At 36.3% G+C, this 24,588-nt stretch overlaps 1 protein-coding gene across 1 annotated transcript in view; it reads right to left on the bottom strand.

The window, feature by feature from the left end:
* The window catches only part of Abp1 (Actin binding protein 1), a 69,094-nt gene extending 46,910 nt beyond the window's left edge, over positions 1 to 22,184 (bottom strand). The window contains exons 1-4 of the mRNA XM_081734365.1: positions 21,907 to 22,184; positions 16,366 to 16,421; positions 8,898 to 9,010; positions 3,912 to 4,124 (exon numbers count right to left, since the gene is read on the bottom strand). Of these exons, the coding sequence (XP_081590491.1) occupies positions 3,912 to 4,124; positions 8,898 to 9,010; positions 16,366 to 16,421; positions 21,907 to 21,989 (465 nt within the window). The 5' untranslated portion in view covers positions 21,990 to 22,184. The remainder of the gene's footprint in view (positions 1 to 3,911; positions 4,125 to 8,897; positions 9,011 to 16,365; positions 16,422 to 21,906) is intronic.
* Between the last annotated feature and the right edge of the window lie 2,404 nt (positions 22,185 to 24,588).

Genomic DNA, 24,588 nt, shown 5'->3' with positions numbered 1-24,588 from the left:
GCTCCAGTTAATTAAACCATTGGATATCTGATAACTTAACTGTCAATGATTTTTGTATTCGCCTCTTGTTCTTTTATCCTGGGTGTGTTCTTTGAGGACAAGATGTTAGCGAAATTGGAAATCATTGGCAAGGTTAGTTAAAATTCCATATTGATTTCGTGTGAACCGTGTGTGAGTAAGCAATAGATGATACTCTGTGGAGTCACAAGGTGCAAACGCTATGGTTTCTATTTTAAAAAGTGAGACTTCCAGATATCTGTCTACTTTATGATTCCAATTACATGAAAGTTTAAAAATTAAATTTAACATCGATGGGTCCATTTCATAATATAGTTTTCCACTATCGGCATTCACGTACTTTCTGATAGGTTTAGTCCTTCATCTATACCAGTTATATCCAATTAATATAGGAGTACGACTTTGAATCGAGGAAGAGAAATAAGAGGTGGAGCAAATGAAGGGGAATGGAGTACAACAAGTGTTGGCAGTGAACAATTCATGGCTCCATAGGTAATGTATCTGCAAAATAATCGATGTTCTTATTCGCCTGCCACCACTGACTTTTATCTATACCAGCGTTTCCTCTCTACGTCACAAAGCAGTTTGAAATGACTGTTCTATAGTACACTAATGCCCAATATTTATCCTTGTTTCTTTACTTATAATGTAGATATTCTCTTATTTTATTCTCTTTGTAGACTATTTTTCTGTGTTTATTCATTTGAATCTCTCTTTTTCATAGCTTACAAATTGGTTTGAGTTGTTATTCTAGTTTTCATCTTTACTTTAATTTCTATTTGCAGTAATTTATTGCATATATATATATATATATATATATATATATATATATATATATATATATATATATATATATATATATATATATATATATAAAAATTCTATCTTACCTGCAGTATACTACTTTCATTTGTAGAAATTATAAGACCAATATTTCTTCATTCGGTTGAGTTTTCTTTCACCATATTTATAGTTTACTTTCTTTTTTCTGCTTACGCACTTTAAATATTAATTTGTTTTTGCACTTATCAATATCAATATTCTTTTTCCGCCTCGCAAGTTAGATTTCATTGTTAAAGAGATATGTTGAACATTTATTTCGTTGAGTGCGTCTCGAAAACATTTATTTCGTTGAGTGCGTCTCGAAAAGTTTTCCCCTACAGTTTCAACCACTTAGTATGGGGCCTTATTCACTCAGTTAAGTTACTTATATCACAACACAATTTGCACTTTTGGTACAAGAGCTCCAAAATTAAAAAGGATCTCTTCATAAACTAGTTGTTTATGTATATGGTTTTCCGGTAATTTCTTTCTCATGAACGAACTGCAGACTTAACATTTCTTTTGTATATACTAACGATGTGAGAATCTCCCATATGAATGTATCTTCCTTCTTTGATATAACATATACCCATTACTTTGAACATGTAATTACTTTGACCATGTGTGCAAAAATTAAATTTATTGAGTATGTGGCTAAATAACTTATACACGTATCTTTGAGCATGTATGCAAAAATTAAATTTATTAAGCATGTGATTAAACTCAATTTTGTTGACATATAACGCTAACACTTATTTGTGGCCATCACCAAATCTCGACAAAACATTTAAATGTCATATTTTTAGTCCTGAAACGTATATGGAGATACAAAATTGTTGTGAAAATAAAAATTACGTATGCAGCTTGAATTTCATAAATAAAGGTCAACTAAAATTTAGAGCGATTTTCTATGATATACCATCGTTTGTTTGAAAGTTTGAAGTTGGATTCTTTGACCTGATATAAAACGATCTGAAGATATTTCTATACGGGATAGCCGTAGGCTATACGCGAGATGGACCTGCAACTTAACGTGGAATCCAAACTACACAAGCTTCTGCCAGGAATGATCCTGTGTGAGTTAAGCCAATTTTGACTGTTTTTTATTTCTCCACAAAATATATAATTGAATCTCATATTTAGGTAAAGTTAGGTTGAAGTATAATTTTAGGTACTCAATCTTCTTCTTATCTAAATAGAGATATTCATGACGATTCCAAATTCTTACTAAAGTACTATCTCAGCAATTAAATTTAGAATTATTTTATTCGACATTATTGTTGTAATATCTTATAGAAGGAAATTTTCTCTTAACTATGCAATAAACTACATTTCAATTATAATACAAATTTTGAATGGATATATGGTTTTATTAATTTCAGATATTAAAGAAAATGAAGATCGGATTACAACGTATTAGATATACATGTGCTGTAACATGAATGAAATCAACGGAGAATGCAGAAAAACAGAAAGAAAAGAAAATTGTTTCATGTTAATGTCCATATGTACTTAATTTGTAACTATTAGATTTTGTCAAAAATTTCAAAGTATTTTACATTAATAATAAACAATTAAGCAATTCAAACTTGTTGTTTCTATTATCTGAATTGGAACCTCATTATCTCAGTAAAATCAACGCTATGGATCATTCCCTTCACAATTCATTCATCACACATGTAGACAGGTTCTCTTTAAGTTTATTTTCGGCATTGGAATAGTTCTCATATACAGGGTGTCTCAAAACAACATCGACAACGTTTGGGAGGTGATTCCTGACACCAAGATAAGAGAAAATGTATAGACCAACCTGGGTGCACAAATGCTTCCTTTCGAAGTTATAGGCTGCCGAAAACATGAAAAAACGAACTTTAATGGTTCATAGCTCTAAAATTATGGGATCTACCGCAGTCGGGACAAGACTTCACTGAGGAACTAGTATGTACCCTATACAAGCAGTCAGTTTAAGTCCAGTTAAAGCGCAATTTTCGCTATTAATTTCTTTAAAATATAACTTAATATGGATAACAGAATTTCAAAAATCCATGTTTTAGTAATATTATTCAAAATGTATCTGATACTACGATTTTAAATTTCTAAATCATATTCAGAATAATTTTCCTTTTCTCACTTACTCTGCCCTGGCAACATACAACATAGTAGCATAATAAAGACAGTTAAAACCGAATACGAAGTTTCGTAAGTAGTATTACAACGTAATAAATACTTAATTTAGATGTTATTAGAAAAATTAAATGAAATTTTTGAGTTTTACATCCCACGATTATGCCGGCTAGGCTAAAGGAGACGGTGATAATGAGAAATGAATGGAATGGTGGAATGAAGAAAGTGGGAAGAAACGGGAGAACCCCGAGGAAACCCACGCACACGGTGTTTGTCCCCCACAAAGTTCATAAATGTTATTAGAATAATATACACAAATTCCTTTTGATACAAATTCTTGGTATCATAAATAGCCAGTGTCGTTGTGTTATCAAAAGTAGTTAATGCATAAATCGTGTGTATATGTATTAAATTCTTTTACCATATTTAAAATCCGTAACTTCAAATTTTCACTTATAATATAAATCACGTTAAAGTTACAGAATTGGAAAGGAAAGAAAGTTTATATAGGTACGTGCACGTTAAGTATAGCCCCACAGAATTTTACAGGTATTTGGGTACCGCACAACCTAATAATACGGGCACCAACAAATCATAACAACATACATAACAAAACCAATGTAGCGTTACCGTGAAAACCAGTACGTTACATAATGTGTTCCTTGATCTTAGTCTCAGTGTTCCGTTTTGTCATATCAATGTCATGTTTCAGAGCAATCACTTCCGCCTGGTTGTGATAGTCTGTCTACAAATAATTCTTGTAGCCATATAAGGATTTTTCCAAATTGCCTGACAATTTTGTGGAGACGTTGAACTTATTTCTTGTTAATTCATTTTCTTATTTCTTTTTTCTTTCTTTCCCTATTTGCGTAATGAATAGCCAATGGATTTTTGGTTGATTTCTGTAATTTAAAACTTATCGTTATTTGAATTTACACAGAACTTACCACAGGTTGTGCTTGAGGAACATTCTCTCCTCTTTCCTTGAAACTGTATGCGGAGCCAGTTGATTTAGACACTTTCTCTATGATAACTTCTGAATCCACTTCTTCTTCTGTTCTTGCGTTCAACGTGACATGGATACCTTTAAAGAAATTGGTAACGTCTCGTATGTGGTTGGCACAAGTTCCTTTTCGGACCAAGGGAGCTCCCTCCCCTTGCTGCGAAAGAAAAAAAGGAAATAGCATATTATTAAAAGTTGATTTTTAAAGGCAGAAACAATTTATACACACACACAATACATACATATAAAAACCCGTGTGCATGGATTTTCTCGGAATGTTCAAGTTTACCCTAACTTTTACTTACACTACTGATCACTTCTTCATTTGCATTTCATGTATCTTCATTCAGGTCACAGTGAAGAAATGTAAAATAGACTTCTCAGGTGCAGAAATATTATTACTGTTATCTTCAGTATACATGAACAAGGTTCAGGGTTCCTGGTGGAGGCACATTATTCATTGGTCTATGGGATAGAATTATAGCACATTCAAGTATGTAATGGAAATGATTGTCACGCAAGAGCATTTATTCATTCATTTTTACGTATTACTGCGCACTCTGCATCAGAAAACGTATTCTAATGATACAAGGACAGTAAAATAAATTGTAACTAATTATTAAAGAGGTAAATGGAATAATAGCACGTACTCACCGCTATAAATCGCAAAACACTAACATTTTCGAGAGGCACGACGCCTCATCTTCAGCTGACTTGAGTTTGGAAAAGGATAAAAAATAAATACATAAATAAAAACGCTTATTCGAAATAAACAAATCGCTTCACATCAACGAACATTGTGCCAAATGAATACACTTTAAAACACTACGAAGATAGTCACTGTTCACTGTTATTCTTCCTCTTTTTTTCCAACCAGCGGCAGCGCGTAGTCATTCCATATTGGATTAATTTCTACTTTGTCCAGATTGAGTTCAGAGTTAAATTTATGAATGTAAAAAAGACTCCTTAATTTTACGTTCAACCGTTGTTTCCGCTTTTCCCATTACATGCACATTAATCATATTTTCATTTTCTTTCAGCCACAATGACAGTCCGGATAATTCCTGTTGATCGAGAGTCCTGGTAGCGCGTACAAGTTCATCTATTCTAGTACAAATGTTCCTTTTGGTTTGATTTACATACAGTTCATCACATTGTCAACCCCACTATACAGCTGACAATTCGTGAAGTAAAATGTGAAGTTAGGTATTTCGCAATTGATTTTGGGGAACTTCTTATGCATTAATACTATATATATATATTTTAATGTTTTCTTTATATTTGCAGAAACATACGGAACCAAAGGGGTGCTAATCCAATTCTCCGTGGTAATCCTGGTTGAATGTTGAGTGCAAGGCTAATGGACTTCTTGTTGAACCTGTTTATACTATTTGATTAATAAAGATCTTTGAAAGCCATTTTCCTCTCCTATTTTTATGAGGTACAGTACTTCCTGATTATGGTCCTCATGAAGGTCTGTAAGTAAAACGACTCTCCGGAAAAGTTTTTCCACATATTCATCTTCTGAAGCCAAGAGTGTCACGATGTAAAGTTTTGGTTCCAGCAGAAGGTTTGCTATATACTGAAGTGACAAATTTATTTGCATGTCTTTTTATAGTGGTATCCACGAAACTCAGGATTCCTCTTTCTTCGTATTCCATGGTGAACTAAATTCTAGGGCGTATCTGGCAGATTTAAAAAAACTTGTTCGACGATTTCAAAGTTTTCTTGTACAAAATTAAGGTACCATTTGCATTAGGACAATTGATGTAGGAAAATTTAGATAGAGTACCAGTTTCAAGCATATCCAAAACCATTTGGAAAAGCAACGTGCGAAGGGTGCTGCCCACAGCCAAACCATGGTATTACCGGCAAACTTTTCTTCAAATTGAAAGATATTGTTCCTGAGGCAGAAGGGAGTTAATTGTGAAGTCAATTGAATTTCATGTGGGTTCACTTCTAGTTTGTGCAAAATTCCAAAGTGTACAAAGTTACCGATATTGAGGGATACATCTTCATGACGACATACAAAACTAAATGTATTAAATAAGCAGCTACAAATAAGTTTTTTTTTTCCGAAGTTGTCTTTGATAGTATATTTAAAACTGTATATTGAATGACTGAAGTTTATGGTGTATTTATTTTGACGCTTTTAACCCTCAAAACAATCTGGACAAAGGGAAATTACGAGGGGCGTCCAATAAGTTATCTATTTAGACACGAAGGGAGGGGCGGAGAACAATGACGCCTGACACTGTGGGGAACCCCGCTGCGCAATTTGAGCTCAGTCGGAGCAACACAGTGTCCGTGAGCAGAATGTTTGAGTAAAAACCGCGAAGAATGGATTTGCAGAAGTTGGAGCACCGCTCGGTCATCAAGTTTCTCACTAAAGAAGGGAAGGGACCAAAGGAGATCTACGAGAGACTAGTGAAAGTATATTGAGATGCAGCACCGTCAGAATTCCAAGTCAAATACTGGTGAAAGTAATTCAAGTGGGGACAGGAGTTCATTGAGGATGATCCTCGCTTCGGGAGACCCGCAGATGCAGTTACCACGGAAATGTACTGCAAAGTTGAGGACTTGGTCCTGCCGAGATGGTCGCCGAGATTGCAGCAACGTGTGGCATATCCAAAGGATCTGTCCTATCGATTTTGCATGACCGCTTGGGCATGTCAAAGGTCTGTGCTTGTTGGATCCCCAGAATGCTCACGTATGCCCAGAAGCAGTGCTGGATGAAGCTGTTCCAAAGACTTGTTGGGCTTGTTTGAGGAGAATCTTGTGGTTTCCAAGTGTTGAATTATCTTCCCTACAGTCCGGACATGGCCCCTAGAGCCTACTTCCTCTTCCGAGACCTGAAGAAACACCTGCGTGGACAACATTTTTCGTCGGACAATGAGGTCCAACAGGCAGTTTCCCAGTAGTTTGCAGATGACAATGACAATTTTCTCTTTGGGATTTCTTTACTGCCCACAAAAAGGCGACAGTGCTAGACTTCCATGGGGACTACATCGAAAAACAGTGATGATCAGGTGAGCCTATCTGCATTCCTTCCTGATTAGGAAGATAACTTATTGGACGCCCCTCATAATTTAATATGGAATGACCTTTTCAGTACATACTGATGTCAGTTGGAAGGAAAGAGGAACAACACTAGTAAACAGTGACTACCTTCATAGCGTAACGTAGGTTCATTCACTATAATGTTCGCAGACATGGAGTGGGCATGGTATTTTTATTATTATTATTTTAAACCTTTCACATTCCCACATGTTTTTACCTTTTTCAAATTCAAGTCAGCTGAGGATAAAGGCCGTGTTTCTCGAAAGTGCTACTGTTTTGTGATTTATAGCGGTGAAAACAAAGCATTATCTTTTACTTGCTATTGTGACTATTATCACTGCTCGCAATCTATACTATTACAGATAAGTGAAATTCTTACTTCGTTGATTACGTCTGTAAAAATTTTCCTGTACGGTTTCGATAACTTATTCTGTTACCTTGCACATCAGGTTAAGTAACTTACATGAAGATTGAATCACTTTATGAAAACATTTTGTACTTCCAGTGCATAGATTCTAAAATTTAGCTGAGTAGTTGATCTCTCACGCTGAAACTTTCGAATGCAAAGCCTGTCGAATTGAGAAACTACTACTAAAAATATTGCAAACTAACTAAATTTCTTTATACCATATTCGAATTTGAATACCTGAGCAAAGTTATACATAAAACTCGCTAATTATCTACTGCTCTCTCCTTAATTTAATTTCTTATAATGTCAGCAACACTTGAGCTGTCTCCTTCATCAGTATAAAGGAAGAATTAAATTTCTGGATAATAGAAGATATGATTTCTACGTATTTGTCAAAATTATCTCCATGAAGTTTGCTTCTTTAAGTCTTTACGTTATGCGCTTTTGTATTTTTATCACAATTTGCAAGTGGCAGTGTTCCTAAACCTTAAGAAGAAAAATCATGTGTTGCTTTTAAAATATTAAAGATTTCTTTTCCTACATGCATCCGAAAACAAAATGTAAGTCATAAGATCCGATTTTCCACTTAACACTTTCTTGTATTTATTTTTATAGACAAAGCACCGTGAATTGTATTAATCATAAAACATTAAGAAGTATTTTCATTACTGTTCTTATCTTTAATTTCTTCCGGGTTTTAGGGAGACTTGAGTATTAAATATGATTATTAAGATACCTAGAAAGTCTCAGTCATAAAAATTTCAGTATTTTATTACTGTATTTCACGGTAATTTTCCACTACTTTTTATGCCCTTAATTTTGAGTCAGATTCCCGTCGCCCAATTTTGCTATAACCTCCGGAAAAGTAATGGAGAAAATTGCATTGAATAGTTTTCTTCAGAAACAGACGGGAGAACAATTCTGCATATTTATCTTCTGATCATTAAAAACACAAATTCATCCTTCCTAACTGGTAATGACGGAGACATAAGTCACTGAAAATATAAACAATTAAATTACAACAACAATTACATTCTATAAACATGTGTTCTTTGTTTGCTGTAATATATTTGGCAAGGTAACTTGAGAGAGCTATTTAACAATAAAATACACACAAAAGTTATTGTTTTTCTTTATTTGCAGTTTAAATACGCGGCACTGTCTGGGTAAAATTCTAAATAGTCTACGGTCTCTCGAAATTTACCCAGAAAACTTTGTATTTTGTAGCCATAATAACAATAATAATGTTCTCCTAATAAATTTACACCGAGAAATTCAGTGTCACTTATAAAATACCATTTTCGAAGATATCAAGAATCGGTTTTATGAAAAAGGCAGGATATGCATGTAATGATTTTGTATTAGTAAATCTGTTTTAAGATTTAACATACGTACAACAAACATGTAACATATCACAAACTAATAAGACATCTAGCATTGATTAATTCTGAAGCAACTCACCCAATTAATAAGAACAAATTTAGGAAGACTAGTTTTTGGATCCATGACTCTACAAAAAGCATACATGATCTTTCCACTATTTAAATCTTCAGTCATTTCTTCGATGCCGCCATCTGCAAATACAACGAAAGTAAATATAGTACATGTTAGAACAAAGGAAAAGTTTTACTCACCTAATGCGCCCAATAAGGACGTCACACTTCTAAGCTCGATTTCTTGATAAGATGGCAGTAATGAAGTTGTCAAAATCGATATCAAATTTACATAAAATTATTTGTAGCATTAGTGAGGAATCCTCTTTCTTTACTGTAACAACATGTGTCAATTTCACACTTTGACTTCGTACATATATTTATGTAAGCTCGACATAACAAAATGATAAATGCTTTAGCAAATTATATTCAGGAATGCATCTAAATATTTAATAATGCCGAAATTTTCAATGGAAACCCCCCACCTTCGTCAGTGGATTTACATATTATATACAGTGTTTTAAATACGGTAAACCATAGTGACGGAAAAAATATTTAGAATTATTTAGATTGGTAAAAGTATTAAAGAAAATTCAACTGAACCCTGTTATAAAAATCTATACTGTTTTGTTCATACTTTATTACACTGTGATTGATTGTGAATAATACACAAGGCTCTATAATACTAGGGAAGCACTTGAAGTTGTACGCGGGGATCTGCATGTGTTACATAACGTTGGAAAGGTCACATCCAGTACACCTCACATGTGAAATATCTCGCTTGAATGAGGCCTGTAGAGAACGTGGGGACCATTTAAAGATCAGAACAAGGCACGCTCCGAAACACCAGAAAACGTAGACAAAATAGGAGGCTATGATGTAATTGTTTTGAGACGTGGTATATATAGGTTTAAAAGGTAGCTGAAAACGAATTTGACATCAAATGTTTATATATATCAAAAAGATGGATCCAACATGGGGACACAAATGTCAAAAAACAAGCTATGGATCTGAAATTAGGTATATAGAGATATTTGATGTCGCTATAGATGAATTGGAGTGAAAAATTCGAAATGGCGAACAAAATGCAAGACACTGCTATGGAACCGAAAGCGGGTAAGTAGAGGTTTTCGTGGTCGTTGAGTACGAATTCAGTGTAAACAGTGCAAAATACAATATGACGGATCCAATGTGGCGGACGAAAAGTGCAAAAAGTATGTACAGAACGGACATATGTGATTCTTTCACATGTAGCAGAAAAATGCCTAACGGGGCAGGTAGGGCAGGTTACAATAAACAGGAACGGTGTTTTGCTATACAATGCCAAAATTGGGGCACGGAATACAGGGTAGGTTTTATAATGCACATGAAAGTTTTATGATATGAACAGATTGCAATCATAAAGAATAATTATTTTACTACCAACTCCGCTCCCGAAGATATACGCGGGAATCGGCATGTCTTATATCGCTGAAAAGCTCGCACCGAGTAAACTTTACATCTGTAACATCTCGCTTGAATAGCGCCTATAGAATACGTTTAAGTAATTTGCAGATACCATCTGAAGATCGGAACAATGACAATGAAAAGTGAGCGTTGCAGTTTAAAACACCGTTAGGTTTCCATAACTGTCTTTCCGGTTTTACATTATGCCGTGTACACTTGTGAGCCGTATGTATGACAAATGTCCATTCTCATGAGTAGAAATGGTAGCAACACCGACACTAGTCTCGATCTAGTCTTAATTCGAGACTGAGATGTGCTTTTCCAAATCGAAACGAGATCGAGAAGGAGCCCAGGCTCGTCTCGATACACATATGCCCATTCTGTACTTCTGTATTTTTTGTCCACTACATTGGAACTGTCACATTGTATTTTTCACTTTTAACATTGAATACGTACTCAGCGAACACGAAAAAAACTACCTACCCGCTTTCAGTTCGGGGCAAGGGAGGAAGTTGGTAGTAAAATAATGATTGTAATCTGTTCATATCATAAAATTTTCATGTGCGTTACAAAACCTACCCTGTATTCCGTGCCTCAATTTTGGCATGATTGTATAGGAAAACACGGTCCCTGTTTACTGTAAAACATCACCTGCCCTACCTGCCCCGTTATGTAATATAGGTATTTTTCTACTACATGTGTAAGAATCACATGTCCGTTCTGTACACATTTTTTGCACTTTTCGTCCGCCACACTGGATCCGTATACTAAATTCGTACTCAGCGACCACGTAAACCTCTACGTACCCGCTTCAGTTCCATAGCAGTGTCTTGCACTTTGTCCGCCATCTTGGATCCGCCATTTTGAATTTTACACTTTTGGTAGCTCTCCGATTCATCCATAGCGACGTCAAATATCTATATATACCTAATTTCAGATCCATATCTTGTTATTTGCAGGGTCTGAAAAAGCCCAACCCACCTGGGCCCATATGGGTTTTTCGGGTATTTTCGTTTTTCTTTTTTTCCCGAAATATTTAAATGTCTTTGGGGTAAAAGTATTAAAATGTGATTTATATTTCAAGATTGTCATTGTCACAACTTGTAACATATCTATTCACTGCTGTTTATAAAGGAAAAAAAAAAAACGCCGCCATTTTGAAATTTTACATTGGATCGCCGAGAAAATCTATACAGCAAATTTAGCATATCTCGTGCTTCCACCGCCAAAATTTCAACTTAATAGACTGAAAATCGCGCTTTGTAGCGTGGATATTGGTTATCTTGAAAAAATGGCCGCCATTTTGAAATTTTACGTTGATATCCCGCCAAAACCTATACAAGAAATTTAGAGTGTCTCATGCTTGTACTCTGAAAACTAACTTAAAAGACCGAAAGTTGTAACCATGTAGTATGTGTGGTAGAGGCAGACAAATGAGTTGAGTTGATTTTGTGTTTAACGTCCCTTTCAGCAGCGAAGCTATATGAGATGAGACTTACTGATTAACGTGGAATACGAACCACATGAGCTCCCGCCAGGAATCAAACCTGGGTCTCCCACGCCGAAGACGCGTACGCTAACCGCTTAGCCATGAAGGAGCTCGGCAGACAAACGAACAAATGTAGATCAAGTCATACAGAAGCCTGATTGACGTTCGCCAAATATGAATACCAAAAGGGGTCTATTAATTTAAAACAAAAATACAATTCATGTTGTATGAAATAGATAAATGTTTCAAAATGTCTTATATGAAATAAACATGTTCCATTGTAAAATAAATAGCATTATTGTTGAAGTTCACTTCCGATACTTTGTGCATTCAATTACGGAAATTTCCCGAGCACTTGTTGCAGACGGTTCTTTCCCGAAAATTAATTTAAAACAATTTACAAAGATATAATTTATATTTTATAAAGTAATTGTTTCAAAATGTCCTTCACGGCGGATTTCCCCCCGAAAATACAGGTTTCCTTACTGTACATTGAAACTTCCACTAGTACGGAAATTGGAATTCAGCACTTGAAATAGTAAGCGTTACATAGTCTTCGGAACTCCGAGCATTAAGCTTCTTAATTTGACAAGAATTTTTACGCTATTGCTGTTGTTGATTCTGCAGAATGAATATTTGAAGAGTAGCAACAAATGAGTGAACTAAACTGCTGTTGTTGGAAAACCAAATTTTACTGAAGAATACCTGAGTTTTACATCAGAGGTAAGAAATAATACTAGTTTTACGAGTGTATTTACATGTTTACTATCAGTACCGGCATCTATGGCCTTAAAACCGTCAAACATATGAGGAATAACTTCCCTCGGTGTCGACAAGCACACTATTCACGGAAAGTGTTTTCTAAAGTAAAAAATTGCATATTTTACTTCAAATAGGCTATAAGCATAATTCATTAATTTGTTCTATAACTATCTCAAGCTAAGTTGGTGAACAAACACCGTGCTCGTGGGTTTTCTCGGGGTTTTACCGTTTCCTCCCACTTTCTTCATTCCACCATTTCACTCATTTCTCATTATCACCGTCTCCTTTAGCCTAACCGGCATAATCGCGGGACGTTAAACTTAAAGATTTCATTTCATTTTCATTTTTTTTTTTTAATTCATTCAGTGCATTCAGAACTTCATAAAGATCTTATGCTGAATGTTGTTGTATAACTTAACGTGAAAGCATCTAATTCGCCCAAGGAAAGTCTAAAATCTGATAAAAATCACTTTCAATGTGATTACTTTAGTTGTACCAATAATATAACAAAAAACTCAAAAACCCCAGGTGGGTTCTAAAGTGGGTCTTTTCAGGTGGGTCCAACCCGAAAAAAAATTCGGGTTTTTTCGGGCTGGGCCCACTTAGCAAACCCTGGTTATTTGTCACTTGTGTCCCCCATGTTGGATCCGCCGTTTTAAACCTATTTATATCGCGTCTCAAAACAATTACATCATAGCTCTCTATTTTGTCCACGTTTTCTGGTATTTCGGAGCGTGCCTTGTTCTGATCTTCAAATGATCACCACGCACCTTACAGGCCCCATTCAAGCGAAATATTTCACATGTGAGGTGTACTCGGTGTGTCCTTTCCAACGATATATACCACATAAAAAGCCCCGCGTACCACCTTAAGTACTTTCCTTGTCAGCCTCACACATAATTTTGGGTTCTCTGCCTTTTATAAGATTCGATTATGTTCACAAATATAGTTAGATGTATGCTACGCAATTTATAAAAGTGAGTTATTTGTATGCATCATGTTGTGTCAATATCATAAATCGAAGCGAAATATAGAACGACTTTATGGTATCTCTCCTATGGTTCTGACAGAATTAAAAGATAAAAACATTCATTTTAATTTTCTTTACATACAATTATTTAAAGACTGAAATTGATGCATCTTTAATCAAATTATTAAAATGATAATTGGGAACATTAATTCCGTTGATTACATTTGTAAGATTTTACTGGACGGTTTCGAGAACTTAAGCTATAACCTTGTTGACAAGGAAAGTTACATTAAAATCGAATCATTTTTATAAACACCACAGCTTATGTGTCTGAAACAGTCCAGTACAGATCTTATACACGAAATCAACAGAATTAGTATTTCCATACATCATTTTAATAATTTGACCATAATGGATAGTTTGTAGCAAATTTAATACCTCTAACTACTTTAATGTTTCTGTTATAGAATTGAGACATAAAATATTTAGAAGCATTCCTGAGTTTAATTTACTACCTCCAGTAGCTATCAAACTATTATTATTATTGTGTTCACTTTTAATCATAATAACCATCATCATACACTACTATGAGTGTTGGAGCTATGTATTAAAAGTAGGTAAAATAAAATAAAAATAACTGGTCTTGTAAATGCACAGCTACAAACTATTACAGTAAGCAACTGTAATAAACACTATAGCCCAAAATGCTATTGGTGAAACAACCTTGGGTAATACGCATAAAGCAATACAATCACATAAATTTCCCCAGGGAAGACACGGAAATTACAATTTTCATAGCAGAACTTCAGAAATGAAAAATACAAACTGATACTTCCAGGTGTAGATGCCATCAAAATCATAAACTAGCTCTAATGAACGGGAGTGAAAGACGAAATCGGGCATCATTCGTCTCAGAACCAGTTTTGCGCTCGTCTTTAGTAGAAGAGGCTCTTTCCCGCAGAGTGGAAGAGCAATGGACAAAGAATCGTATATAGATCGAATTTGAAAAATCTTTGAGCTTTACGTCCCACAGTTATGTCGGTTAGGCTAAAGGAGATGGTGATGATGAGTAATGAATGAAATGGTGGAATGAAGAAAGTGGAAGGAAACGGGAGAACCCCGAGAAAACCCACGCACACGGTGTTTGTTCACCACGAAGTTCACTTGGCGGGGGCTGGGATCGAACCCGGGACCCCAAGCATCAGAGGTGAACGCTCTACCACTGAGCCACCGCGAAGATCGAATTTGAATCCTCAGATGAGAAATGTGCAAGTTTACCATTTTTCCTTATAATCAGACGCACCTCACATATAGTACAGGTTGGATCATGGATGGATTTCTGTAAACACGTCAATTCTATTTGTTTTCTTTTTTCAATTTGGAAGACTTATATAGCTTAATTTTGAATGTGTATTGATTATGATTGATTCATAGCAATTGATAATACGCTTTGCATATTAGATTAAGTCTAACGTTATGTAGAACTAGGAATACAGCTTGTATGTACCGTAACTGAAATGTTAAGGAACTCATTTTTGTTTACGTATTAGTATATTTATGTATAATAATAAAGTAAAATAAAACTTTACCTTAACCCCACTTAGTGAAGAAAGATTGAAATGATTTATATACAACTATAACAACATAGTGGATACAGCATACAGCAAAAACAGTACTCAAGTTGAACAATTTTCTGTTAAAATATGCAAGCAATTATATTTAGTCACATAAAAGGTATAGCGACTGCTTTTACTGTATAATAAAAGTGAATTACGTTACTGTACCTTACGTATTTAATGTTATTTCTTTAGAAGCGATTATTTTGATGTCCATGTCATGGACTGGTATCTTCGTCTTGGCTACGTAGCCTTACAGACAGTAGTAGTTCGCATTAATGAAATACATATTACTCCGTAGACAGAAAATTTAACAATTTCTTGAAACTCACCCATTACTGGAAAATACTGGTAAAAAGGAATTAGGAACAATAAAATTGCAACTTAAAAATTGCGTATTTCAAAATACAATTGTACAAATATAGTGACTGGTAGCTGAATAAGAACGGCAATTTGATTTTGAAATACGCAGTTTTTAAGTAATACTATTACTGCTTCAGATTAGATTTTACCAGCGTATGATATTTTTCAGTGGTAGTTACGTTCCATTAGAAATGTTTGTAATGTTTTCTCGAAATTGCTCAGTTTAACATTTGGATGAAGTTACCTACGGACTAATACGTAATTCATCAATTCTATTTACTATTGTAAGGCTACGAGGCCAAAACGAAGGTACAAGTGGACGACATCTAAGTGCTGAAATCACATCTAAATCACTAGCGCCAAATACGCAAGGTGTGTTGATTTTATTCTCTTTTATTACACTTGAGTCCTCAGTACATACGATAAGGATACGATCAAAAAAAAAAAAAAGTTTCACATTTACAAGAACAGCATCAATCGTCATGGCAATTACATGAAAAAAAAATTTTTTTTTAATAAAATAAGTTTAACATTGAAAGTAGTACGTTTTATTCGAAAACAAAAATGCTCTCGAATAATAACACTTGAAACTATCTTAGATGACGATTTCATATAATTACCATTAAATATTATATTCCTTAAGCAGTCTTTAACGTACATGAAGGAAAAGATGACCCACACAGTCCACTTTTCATTCACCGTAAAACCTATTTCCATTAGACACAGAAGTTACAAACCATCTTTAGTAAACACACTACCTTGTTTCATTATTATTATTATTATTATTATTATTATTATTATTATTATTTACACACAGTGTATTGTTTAGATTTTTTTAAAGACAACTTACCTCCTTTACTAACAACTTTTAGGTCATAAGTTTGGCCTTCATACCCAAATAAAGCCCTGAAAATAAATACAATATATAAACGATAGTTTCATGTAAAGTTTTCACTGAACACTAATTTTTCACTGGAACAAAGGAATAAAGAAAATCATAGAAACAACACATTGCAGGAAACATATATACCTTGAAATTTATATCAACACCAGAGGCTAGGCCCTGGCGCATGACAGCGCCCTTTCCAATAGCTATCGTCGCGAATACGCTCACATCACTAACCACAAAACTACTCTGTTAACGTATGCAAAGATACAAATAACTATTCAAGGAACTGTAACAATTCAGATTTCAATGTGGTCCCAGCACCTCTACTGGAATAAAACGAGTGTTGTAACCTGGTCCATTTATGTGTACTACTGAAAGTGCGAACTAACTTCAAGTAGGACTACTTAGCTTCTGTGTTACACCGTCATTTGGTTATCGATGAGAAAGCCTTCGGTGGTGGCGGGAGAGACAGCAATGGTAGAATTCGAGTCCCTGCTGTTTCGGACAAACTGACGAGCATGTGCGTGTCCGTAGGCATGAGGTTTTATTGGAGAAATACCCAGTGCGTGTTTGCATTCACTAAATCTTGTTTCCTTCGTTCAGGGGAGTATCCCCAGTACATCGTACTTTCCTGATATCGCCTATTGCCTCATCTGGACACTTTATAAATTTTATCTTTCATTACGATAACATGTGTCCCCAAAGCACCAGCAAAACCCAACGTGCTTAACTCGGTATATGTTTTCTACACTACAGGCTTGCTATGTGTCCATGCTTAAACACTTCGAACATAAGTGATATAACGTCTTAATACCAGCCAGGTTACGTCAACATCTACAGCGAGTCGATATCGTACTGCTGACAATGAGTATCTATATGACCGGTTATGTGCTTGAGCAGCTGTTTATGTGCCAACTCGAGCTGGCAACACGTCAGTAGTTTGTTTTGAACACGCTGTTTAACATGTTTGAGATGTTCTATAACTACCATCTTAGAATCACCAACTCCTTGTTCTTGTACAAGAACTTCGGTCCAGATTTCTTTATTATTAGGTGTTCTATTAAATGAATTTCCCGTAAGTATATGTTCCTTAAAGCAATGATGCACGTTGCTTTTTTTTTTTTTTTTCATCTGATTGTGAGTATATCTGTGCCTTAAGGGATGCTGGTGGAGGGTAATGATACCGAACACTCCTTTCTAACTCAGACCACAATGGCTCAATAATGTTCAGATCTGGTGATTGTGGGACTCAGGGGAGGCGTGATTGCTCTTGGTCATGTTCCTCAAACCACGATTTCACCGTTTTTGCAGCGTGACAAGGTGCCAAATCATCTTGGTAGATGCCATAACCATCAGGAAACAGTATTTGGGCCATGGGTAGAACCTGGTCTCCTAAAATGGCCTCATACGCCTTAGCATTTATCATTCCATGCAGGGCTATGATGGGATCTGCAGAAAGCCACGATATCACTGCCCATACTGTAACAGAACCACCCCCATGCTTGAGACAGACCAGTTGGGAGCCAGTACCAGTTGGGAGCAGACAGTCTGTATCATAGGCCTGCGAGTGTGTTCTCCATACGTAAACACGACAGGTTGTTGAAAACAAACGTGAAGGTCGATTCATCGGACCACATTACGTGTTTCCACTGCTTATGAGTCCACGCCTTGTGGTCTTTGCACCACTGGATACGCCTTTTCGCATTTACTGCTGTGACCAGGGTTTGGCGATAGCGGCCCTGGTATGAATTTTCATTTTATGAAGTTCCCGTCGCACTGTCTTCGATGAAACCGGGTTCTGTAGGCCGGAATTGAGTTCAGACGTATTTTTCATTGCAGTGGTCTTCTTTTTAGCTGCTACAATCCGTTCGACCACTGTTGTGCTTTGCAGACGTCGTTTGCCCATGAATTGTGTGCCTTCGTGACATTGGATACAGTGCCTTTCGATACCCCCATAATGTTTGCCAATGTTGCCACTGACGCTCCAACCAGACGGGCACCAACGACCATGCCTCTTTGGAAGTCTGTCAGGTCGCCAATTTTACCGCACGACTTTCACACCAGGACACTAACAGGTGAACTGGTTACTGCTGACGGAAGAGGAAAGTCCACATGACACATTGAAAACAAAAAACGAGCGGCAACCGCAACACGTGTTGTACAGTGGAGGGCCAAACTTACGTGTCCTGTATGAAGTGTTTTTAGATTTTTTTGTCCATCCCCTATATATATCTTGGGGTGGGTACAAGTGGGCGTTTCGACGCCATCTTGAATTCAATATTGTGAAGATTTAGCTCGACAAATAGAATCTTACTGACCAAGTTTCAAGCTGTTTCCACTTACTATTAAAAAGTTAAGAGATTTAGAAAAGATCTTCCACAGAAACACATATACTCTCTGATCAAAGAGTAGAATTAATCTCTAACAATAAAAGTCACCCAAAGATGTGGAACATTAAAGGCACAGCGATGCAGTGTTTTTCCACTATCTTTATTCACGTGCATATTCCCATCGCTGATATGCGTGCTTTCTACGGACGTACCCATGGGAGCCCACCTGCTAAATACAATTCTTGCTTTTCGTGACCACCTAGCGCAACTGGTTCATGTTTTTGCCACAATGGTTTCAACAGCATACCACTGAAAGCGTACTTATACCTCTAACAAGTAAGACCTCTCAACGTGGCTCTGCACCTAGTAATGTGTTTCGTCCTGTAAGAGACGCTTTCTAAGGTACTAAGAGTGAATTTCCTAACCAAAGAAACGAGTATGTAGTAAATTTAATTATTTGGATATAAAATACGTCCAGCATTTTCTTTTATTTCCCTAAGCTACCTGCTCATGTGCAGAAACAATATAACATGTAGCACTACGTAATCAGACTTCAAATTTATTTATACACTGTGATCAAAAGTATCCAGACACCCCTAAAAACATACGATTTTCATATAAGGTGCATTTTGCTGCTACCTACTGCCAGGCACTCGTTATCAGCGACCTCAGTAATCATTAGACATCATGAGAAAGCAGAATGGGGCGCTCCACGGAACTCACGGACTTCGAACGTGGTCAGGTGATTGGGTGTCACTTGTGTCAGAAGTCTGTAAGTGAGATTTTCACACTCCTAAACATCCCTAGGTGCACAAAAGTATACAGGCCGATCTCGTCTGTTGACTGACAGAGACTGCCGGCAGTTGAAGAGAGTCGTAAAGTGTAATAGGCACATATCTATCCAGACCATCACACAGGAATTGCAAACTGTATCAGGATCCACTCCAAGTACTATGACAGTTAGGTGTGAGGTACGAAAACTTGGATTTCATGATCGAGCGGCTGCTCATAAGCCACACATCACGCAGGTAAATGCCAAACGACGCCTCGCTTGGTGTAAGGAGCGTAACATTGGACGATTGAATACTGGAAAAACGTTGTGTGGAGTGATGAATCACGGTACACAATGTGGCGATCCGATGGCAGGGCGTGGGTATGGCGAATGCCCGTTCGTCATCTGTCAGCGTGTGTAGTGCCAATAGTAAAATTCGGAGGTGGTGGTGTTATGGTGTGGTCGTGTTTCTCTTGGAGGGGGCTTGTACCCCTTGTTTTGCGTGGCACTCTCACAGTGCAGGTCTACATCGATGTTTTAATCACCTTCTTGGTTCCCACCGTTGAAGAGCAATTCGGGGATGGCGATTGCATCTTTCAACACGATCGAGCACCTGTTCATACTGCACGGCCTGTGGCGGAATGGTTACACGATCATAACATCCCTGTAATGGACTGGCATGCACAGAGTCCTGACTTGAATCCTATAGAACACCTTTGGGATGTTTTGGAACGCCAACTTCTACGCCTGCGAGAGTGGAACTGTCATCAAGGCTAACAGTGGGCCAACACCATACAGAATTCCAGCAGTAGGGTGCCACGAACTTGTAAGTCATTTTCAGCCAGGTGTCCAGATACATCTAACTTCCATGTACTCACCTGAGATATTCCAGCAACATCTTCATATTAATTAATTCTGCGTCCTCGCAATCAATACCAGAGTATCAGAGGACTTACTTAAGAGATGACCTGAACATTTTAGAGATTATAGTGCAAGCGTTAAATACAGACATTCTTTTAAACGCACGCACTTCACGCTACAAAGAATTGTACAGATTAAGTTATAGGGGCCACTTCCTGAAATAATTTTACATATTTCTTCTTGCTTTAAATAATGCTCTAATACATTCTAATGTTATTTTCTTAGCGCATGTCCAAATAATTGTGTACAGATTGATAACATACTGGCAAACTGATATGCCATCGGAAACTATAATAGCCCAAACGCTAAAAGTTGCTGACCCAATCAGCCCAAACGAAGTACTATCCAGCCCAATAAAAATCTCGTGTGGCCCAAACATTTGGGGGGCTAACGTGAAGTTGGCTCCTCAAACTTTGTGAAGCTGTAGCTTTGTTTCCAGAGTAGCCCCAACACCGTTTGCCGTCCTTAGTTACGTCACTGAGTGTGGTAGTCCTGTAACTCAGTTCGGATATAGTATACATGAAGCTGCATCAGTTCCCGAAGGAGCAGAACGCTCATACTTTTAGGGATTATTCATTGAGTATGTACGAACTTACAAAGGGGGTAACAAAACGACTTTTATTTACTTATCGACTGATACGAAAATAAAAAAGAACGTACCTGTAGACTTACTTTATATTTGCATGTGTAGTGCCCTTGTACTTTATCTATGACTATGTGTGTGTGGAAGGGGGGGGAATTTAAAACATATCGCATGTCTTGTGCACATAGATACTTCTTACTATTGCACTACGTAGAAAATTTATGGTATTTCATGTAGAAATGGTAATAGAACACAGAAGAAAAGCAGATTAGGGGGTTCTCATGTATACTTTTACCCAAACACTAAAAGTTGCTAATCCAAACAGCCCAAATGAAGTACTTTCTGGCCCAATAAAGATCTCGTGTAACCCAAACTTTTGGGGGGGGGGGGGGGGGCAACTTCACACAGGCACTAGTATTTCGATCTTTCGAACAAGGAATAAAGGTCCTAGTTTGCACATGATAATTAATACACAGACAATATTCAATTTTGAAATACTAGGTTACGTTTTTGGGATTTCGTATAAATTTGTTTACTAGTAAGGACGATTTCCGATACTAGTAAATAAACCTATTTCGTTGACAGCATAATCGAATTCGCTTCTATTACTTTCAAAAAGTAATACAGTGTCGACAATAATTATGATAACAAAACCATTTGAATATTTATCACTTTCTACTGGTTATACTTTCTCCGAACATGAAGTAATTCGCTCAGAATATCCGGTATTCCACGCCCTATTTAATATGTGGAGCGTACAAAATTGACGGCCAATTTCGGAACAAGAATGGACATATTTATGTACATCTTGCACATGTACAGTACAAAGCATTGAGAAATAATTTAAATTAATTCCACTATTCACAATTTTAGGAACAGCTGACTTCTGTACCTACCAGTCCGTTCGGCATTTATCATCTACCACTTCTTTCCATGCCGCTAACAAAGCTTCCTTATTCTTGGCTAAATTTATAGCCATTTTTAAGGAAAAATACTCAAATATCAATTGAAATAACTTTCAAATCAATCAACACTAAACCTTTCTTACAACACTTTAGAAGTAACGCGACACCACATGAAAATTTCTGTCATTATAAACATAGTTTCACTTCGATTGCCGCAGCGCTACCTCCATCTGTCTTTAACAGTCAGTTTTTCCAACGTCTGATATGAATAAAGTTCCAATATCAAAGATGATACTGAGGAGGGACGGTCCACATTCCGTAACATACGTAGTAACGCTATCCAAAATTCGGTTTTAGTTTGCGATTAACGATGTAGCATCTCGTTTTTACACAGTTTCCGTTGCGTTACATTACGCACATTTTGCGAAGGATAGAACAGAATGAAACCTAAAATTATAAACTGTTGACAACAGTGGCGTAGCAGCTGCCCCCGCAACCCCCGCAGTGCGGGGGGCCCCGATGTATAGGGGCCCCGAAGTCTTGCGATGAATAAAGTTTTAAAGAAGTAGAACTTCCACCTTACTTGTGTCGGCTTTACAAGTGGGGCCCCTTCTCTATACTTTGCGGGGGGGAGCGCAAAAGTGTGCTACGCCACTGGTTGACAACAAACAATACTACCACGAACCTCATTAAATTCTCTCAGTGACGAAATTGTGTACCGTAAAACAACGCAAAAATGCAAAAATCAGTTGTAACTGATATACCTATTATCACAGCTTTCGGGTCTCGTTCAAACAAACTATTGTGCAAACAGGCTCCGAGAGTGCGAAATTCTAAGCCAGTTGGAGCATTTCTTCCGTTTAATATTTTTAGAGGAAAGTTCCTCTCTAATAATTTAAATAATTTATCCCTAGGATAAATAAAGTTACAATATTATTTGAAGAAGTTTTCAAATTAATTAATTAATTCATATGTATTTAATACCATTTGTAACTAATGGTCGCCCTACCTTTACATTGTTTAATAATTACGAATATTCAAATATTTGAACTCTCTGGGCCTTATGCAGAGTCGTTTTGACATATAATTAGAGTCATACTAAAAGCCTAACTACTGCAGGAAACATATGTTAGTCGAACTCTTATAAGCCACTAATCACGCGTCAGAACGTCTCTGCATAAGGTCCTTTATGTCGGAATCTTCCAATGCGAAAAGTATTTTTATTTACACTCTGCTCCCTAATTTTATCTTCCATACATATGCACTTAGATTGTTATGGTTTCTCACCCTACTACGACCTTAAATAAATAAGAAGTATGTTAGGCTACTTTTTTCTAACTTTTAATTGTAAAAATATTAATTCTGGGAATTGTATACGAAACATACGCTCCATATAAAATGCTCGCGTATAGGGCAAATGAAAGCGTACTTTAAAATATACTTGTTTAAAATAATTTTACAGTTTAATCTACATATTAAACTATACTGAATAACTACCGAATTATACTGAAAAAGACCAACTGTTATTAGAATTATTACTATTTATTAGAATTAAAGTGGCTTGATAGGGTAGTAACATGATATTTATTTAATAAAGCTACTTCAACATTCCTTGGGCCTATTTCTGAAGCGTACTAACTTGTAATATTTTTCTACAAGACATTAAATATTGTGAGATAGAAATACTACAATAATAACATAAATCAATTTCAAGTACTAATTACCTCTAATTTATCTTGATTCTATTGTATATAGAGTTATACAATATTGGATTTTGACTTTTGTGAAGTGTTACACTAGTATTACAAGACTAGTAGTTTTGAGAAATAGGGTACAGTCCAGATTAGTTGCATTTGATGTATTCCAAGAGTTTTACGAGCGTTTTAAATCGTAATACATTTGCAATCAATTTCTTTTCTCATAGAACTCAAGCTTCATGAAACATGGTAAAATTTGGGTGTTGATATTTGGAAATCGTGTAAGTATTCTAATGTATTAAATATATAAGAACTTTTTTAAAAAATATTTTTCTCTTCGTTTTTGCTTCCCCCCAGAGAGGATAGTGTCATTCTCTTTGGAAAACTGTCTGAATGATTGTTGGAGACAAACCAGAAGAAACTTGTGGGGTCTGCACCACTGAATATCTCGAGTGAATAACCTTTCAAGAGACATACACTTCAACTTACTCTGCTGATCAGCTTACTTACCCGTTATACAAATAAATGATAGTGCTCTTTTGTGTTAGAACCTAAGCAATACTTATCCTCTGTTAAGGATCAGTCTGGTTGTCATGTTAATTGCTTTATATTGAAGGCATATTGATTGAAGTATGGAAAGTGAAATGTCACAACTACTCAATTCTTGTATACGCAGGCCTGTAGCCAGAGAAATACTCAATTCTTGTGTACGCAGTCCCCGCCCTAAATATTTTGGCCCCCTCTAAAACACACGTTTTAAAATAACTGAAAACCAGGTATGAAATATTTTTGCTTTAAAAAAATAGCGTATTTTACTCATTTCTGCGCTATATAAATAACGAACCTTTGTAGTCTTGGATTTGTGTAACGTAATTATCTGCGTTGTGAAAGGAGATACAACCTTGCTACAAATTCTATAATTAATAATAGGAAGTTTCATCATGCCTTTGTCTTGCCCTCTCAGCGAGTCACCATT

This window comes from Thermobia domestica, chromosome 12, assembly GCF_964235325.1.
Source record: "Thermobia domestica chromosome 12, izTheDome1.hap1.1, whole genome shotgun sequence".
In the NCBI taxonomy this organism is placed as follows: domain Eukaryota; kingdom Metazoa; phylum Arthropoda; class Insecta; order Zygentoma; family Lepismatidae; genus Thermobia; species Thermobia domestica.
The sequence above is the reverse complement of the archived record's forward strand: the minus strand, read 5'-3'. Positions and strand labels throughout refer to the sequence as shown.